The sequence below is a fragment of the Vespa crabro genome, chromosome 22 (assembly GCF_910589235.1).
Source record: "Vespa crabro chromosome 22, iyVesCrab1.2, whole genome shotgun sequence".
Taxonomy (NCBI): Eukaryota; Metazoa; Arthropoda; class Insecta; order Hymenoptera; family Vespidae; genus Vespa; species Vespa crabro.
The window spans coordinates 2,776,088-2,781,087 of NC_060976.1; the positions used below are offsets into that span (position 1 = coordinate 2,776,088).

The 5,000-nt window shown below is 31.9% G+C and overlaps 2 protein-coding genes across 19 annotated transcripts in view; one reads left to right on the forward strand and one right to left on the reverse strand.

Moving 5' to 3' along the window:
• LOC124431747 (RING finger protein 17-like) overlaps positions 1-5,000 on the forward strand; it is a 224,635-nt gene that overhangs the window by 154,219 nt on the left and 65,416 nt on the right. The gene's annotated exons all lie outside the window — the stretch shown is intronic.
• The window catches only part of LOC124431750 (cleavage stimulation factor subunit 2), a 68,958-nt gene continuing 68,309 nt past the window's right edge, over positions 4,352-5,000 (reverse strand). For 3 of the 4 annotated variants that reach the window (XM_046979994.1, XM_046979993.1, XM_046979992.1), the window contains one exon: positions 4,352-4,519. In XM_046979994.1, coding sequence (XP_046835950.1) covers positions 4,490-4,519 — 30 coding nt within the window. In that variant the 3' untranslated portion in view covers positions 4,352-4,489. The remainder of the gene's footprint in view (positions 4,520-5,000) is intronic. The other variant, XR_006944087.1, reaches the window with a different exon arrangement.

Consider the following 5,000-nt stretch of genomic DNA (forward strand, 5'->3'; position numbering starts at 1 on the left):
AGTGGCCGGGTAAAGTTCCTTCCAACTCTTCAAGCTCCATTAAAATTTTTTCGTCTTTGTTAGAAAGGGACAGAGAGAAAGAGAGAGAGAGAGAGAAAGAATATAATACGTCAAGAGATCCAACGAATAGAAGAAGTTGGATAGAAGAAAAACGTCGAGACTACGTCGTTAATTTTTCCTTCATTAACTGTCTTGCTTTTTTAAAGGGGAAAAAAAAAAAAAGAAAAAGAAAAAAAATTTACAAAGAAAAGGACATCGTCCGTCGACCGCGTGTACGTACCGTCGAGAGAAAAAGAAATGGAGAAAAAAGAAAGAAAAGAAAAAAAAGGAAAGAAAGGAAAACGTAAAAAAAAAAAAAAAAAAAGAAAAAAAGGATTTTCCAAACTAATTATCCTTTCGAGATTTTTTCCTTTAACTCGACTTCGTCTACATTTCTTTTCTTTTCTTTTCTTTTTTTTTTTTTTTTTTTTTCTTTATGATTTCTTCCACTCATCCATTGTTATCATCAAATATAATGTTTATCTCTCATAATGAATCATCCTCGATTTATTACCAGGATTAAAAGGAGACATTGCGTATTATAAATTATTCTTATACATACATACATACATACATACATACATACATATATATATATATAAATAAATATCTGCATACATATATATATATATATATTTGAATTACGAGAGTATTTTTTATTTTCTTTACAATGGCGCGTTACAAATTTGACAATTTTTTTTCTCTTCCTTTCTTTTTTCTTTCTTTCTTTTTTTTTTTCTTCCATTGTATTCCATTATATTTCATTTCATTTTATTTACTTATTTATTTACTCTTTTTTTTTTCTTCTTCTTCTTCTTCTCTTTAACTAGTACCTACACATAGAAATATTAACGAACGTATTATACTTAACACGTCAACGTAACACGTTAAACATTTTGATCAGATAACACCAAAGAGATGAACTCGACTTAAGTGCTGACGTACTTAATTATAATGTATAAATAAAAACGAGTCACGTGAGGAAAGTGATGGGAGTGAGTGGATGGATTGGAGGGAAGGAACGGGGCGTGGTAATAAGGAAAAAAAAAAAAAAAAGAAAAAAAAAAAAGAAAAAAAAAAAAAGAAAAAGAAACAGTCGAAAAACTAAAAGCAAAAGCTTTGCTCTTTAAACTCTTCGAGTCCTATCGTTCGATTAATCCCAAACAATTCTCCCCCACGATGCAACGTTGTTATCTTAACCCCCACCTCTTTCCCTTCTCTGTCCACCCCTCTCTCTGTTATTCCTACATCTTATCCTATCCTATTCTCCTATCAAACCGATCACCAACCAACCAACAAAATTGTTCACGTTTTTCTTGTCGATTGTCTTCGCTTCCTTCTATCGTATAATACGACCCCGAATGACTTTTGTACAGGTATGTGCCCTGAAAACTATTCTACGTATTATCAGCTGGTTCTCGAATTTTCAAAGGGGTTAAAATTTCTTGTTTTACTCGATAAGAAATGGTTGAAGAGTAGAAAAAGAGAGAAAGAGAGAGTGAGAGAGAGAGAGAGAGAGAGAGAAAAAAGGATAGAAAAAGCGGAAAAGTTCTTTAAAACTAAGGAGCAATAAGAGAAAGAGAGAGAGAGAGAGAGAGAGAGAGAGACTAAATAGACAGAAAAGGGATAAAAGAAGTTCGTGGACAGTAGAAGTCAAGTTTCTCATCCCCCGGATACGATCTCATCAACGTTTAAGAACCCCACTATGAGATTTTCCTGGATCTAAGAATTTTCGTAGCAGCGCTTTCTTAGGATGAAAAAAAAAAAAAAAGGGAGAAGATGGTTAGGCTAATGTGTGGAATGGGCTTGTCGTGGCATAGGGAGATGCAAGATATTTTTTTTATTTCCATTTTGAAACTTCAACGACGACGATTTTCGTTCAATGACGAGCAGGAAAAACTTCTTCTTCTTCTTCTTCTTCTTCTTCTTCTGCTTCTTCTTCTTTCAGAGACGACGTCTCTTTTCAAAAGTGCGTCGGTCTTTATTCAAAAAAAAAAAAAAAAAAAAAAAAAAAAAGAAAAGAAAGTAAGAAATAACTGTAAAAAAAAATATACTGAAAGAAATAATGTCGATGGATAAGATTATTAATGGGAAAAATAAATTGATAATGGAAAAATCGTAAAAGTCTGAGAATAGACGTGAGAAAAAGAGAAAAGAAAAAGAAGAAGAAAAAGTTGCGAGATTATTTTTTAATATACATTTTTTAATATATATATGTATGTATATTAAATTTATCGTTCTTTATCGAAACCACCAAACCTTTATCTCGTTTCAATTTTAATACAATTACATTTTTCACTTGCGCTATCATTAAAATATTTTTTTATGACACGTTAGTCAGCCACACAACAGTTCAACAATGTTTCAATTGATCACACAATAACTATATATATATATATAAAGGAATAGAGAGAGAAAAAAAAATGATCGAGATTCGTTATCTTCGCCCTTCGTGTTGTTACGCCCTTTTCACTATGATCTTATATATATATATATATATATATATATATTTTTTTTTTTTTCTTTAACTTAAGTTCAAATGAATACATTTTTTATTTATACTAAATTGTTTTTTTGTTTCTTTCTTTCCTTTTTTTTTTCTTTTTTTATTCCCTTTTGTTAACCCTTTAGTTCACCATTTTTTTCTCTCTCTCTCTCTCTCTCTTTCTCTCTGTCTATCCATCCACTCTCCCATTTCACGATTTAACTCTACGTCATCTCTATTTATATCTATCATGGAGTACATTAAACAACTATGGCCTTTTTCTCCTATCGAATAATATCAAAAGTTAATCGATTACAACACCACCGCACATTTGTAACTTTGGCGAATATTACATATTACATATCTATTAATAAACAGGTAAATAATAATAAAACCTATGAACTATTTCAATGAAATATTTTTATAAATAAAACGAATGTTTACGAGACTCTCTCTCTCTCTCTCTCTCTCTCTCTCTGTTTTATTTACACATTTTAAACTTAATTATCCTTCGCGTTTTTTACTCATTCACGTCGTTCGATATATTTCTTTTTATTTCTTTTTATTTTTTTTTTTTTTTTTTCTTTTACTTTTTTTACTTAATCATTATATCAACGATGGAAGAATTAATTAATTTCGTTTTTCGTTTAGTTTAGAAAAAAGAATATTTTTTTTACCTTATCTTTTTTTTTTTTGTTTCTTTTTTCTCTCTTTTTTTTTTTCTTATTTACCCCCCTCCCCCACCCGTAAAGAAGAGAGTTAATTTTTTCTTTACACGATACAAAGAATCATCAGGAATAGTTACATATTTTTTTTGTTTTGTTTTTTTTTTTTTTTTTTTTCTCTAAACAGCTGTTCGTTACTTCATTGCAGTTTGCCGAACGAATTGTTCCATTGACTCGAACCTTCTTCTTTTCTCTTCTTTATCTTCTTCCTTCTTCTTCCTCCTCCTCCTCCTCCTCCTCCTCCTCTTCTTTTTCTTTTTTATTTTACAAAGATATTGGGCCTCTTCCCTCATCCCCTTTGCATTTTATATTTTCACATTTCTCCACACAATCCCTTTGTCCCGACGATCTTTGCAATTCGAAGAATTCTGTTATCAATGTGAAAAAGAGAAAGGAGAGTAAAAAAAAAAAAAAGAAAGAAAGAGACAGATAGATAGATAGATAGATAGAGAGAGAGAGAGAGAAAAGGGGAAAAAGAAATCTTTTTCGTCATTCTTCGAACTTCTTTCATCTTTAAAAGAGAAAGAAGAAGAAAAGAAGAAAAAAAAAAAGGAGGAAAAAGAGAAGAGAGAAAGAAAAATAAAAAGATAAAAATAAATTGAAAAATTCTTCCATCGAGTTTAATTCTCATTCGATCACAAGCTTTTTATATTCATCGATCTCTTGTTCCGACGGAATTTCAAAAATTTAAATGTTCACTATATCAAGAGGAAGAAAAAAGAAAAAAAAAAGGAAAAAAAAAAAAAGAAATATCACCATCCATTTATCTTTTTCTTCGAACGCAAAATTTCGTCCGTTAATTTCGAAGGATGAAAGAGAGAGAGAGAGAGAGAGAGAGAGAGAGAGAGAGAGAGAGAGAGAGAGAGAGAGAGAGAGGTAAAGAGAAAAAAGAAATAATTTGTTCTCATCCAGAAATCACGGGTTCATTTTCGTTTAACGAAGATATTTTCGAGTAGTTCCTTCGTGATGATGCGATGGGGCCTTGTAGGATCCTCCGTAGGTTTCCCATACAATCGGCTGTTGATGACGTAAAGCTTTGGACTGAGTTCGCACCTAACGTTGAACCACCAATCGCAAACGAATACGACCTGACTGAATTGCGTCCCATTAGGGCACAAGAATGTTGCCTGTCGGCCGTCAATGTCGCAATAATGCCAAGCTTGGCATCTGGTCTCAACGTCGGCAAAAAACCCTGGATAGGGTTGATCGTCGCAATAGAAATTCGTATACGGCACCTTTCCTAGCACCGGATAATCCGTTCCTGGCCGACCTGTAAAATATTACGACAGGTGTTTTTATCATACGATCAATGATCAATGATCAATTGATATCTTTCAAACGTTTTCGGGGGCTTTCATTGTTTCACGAATCCTCGATAGGCGGGGAAGTAATTTTTATTGGAAGGGAAAAGAAAAAAAAAAAGAGAAAAAAAAAAATATTCAGATCGAAAAAATATTAACTCCTTCGACAATTTTAAATCAAATCGATTTCTTTACCTGGATGAAACTTTTTTATAATATATAATTAGAGGGAGAAAGTTGAGGAGAACGGAAAATTAATCTCTCCGACGGAACAAAATTATCGACACGATTGTATATCGTGAAATTGTTTGGTGTAGCGTTTGTCGTAAGAGAAAAAAAAAAGAAAAAAAAGAAAAAAAAAAGTAAAAAGAAAAGAAAAAAGAAATTTATCGAAATTTACGAAATTGGGCCCCCGGGGGGGGGGGGGTAGGAAGAAAGATTGTGAAACAA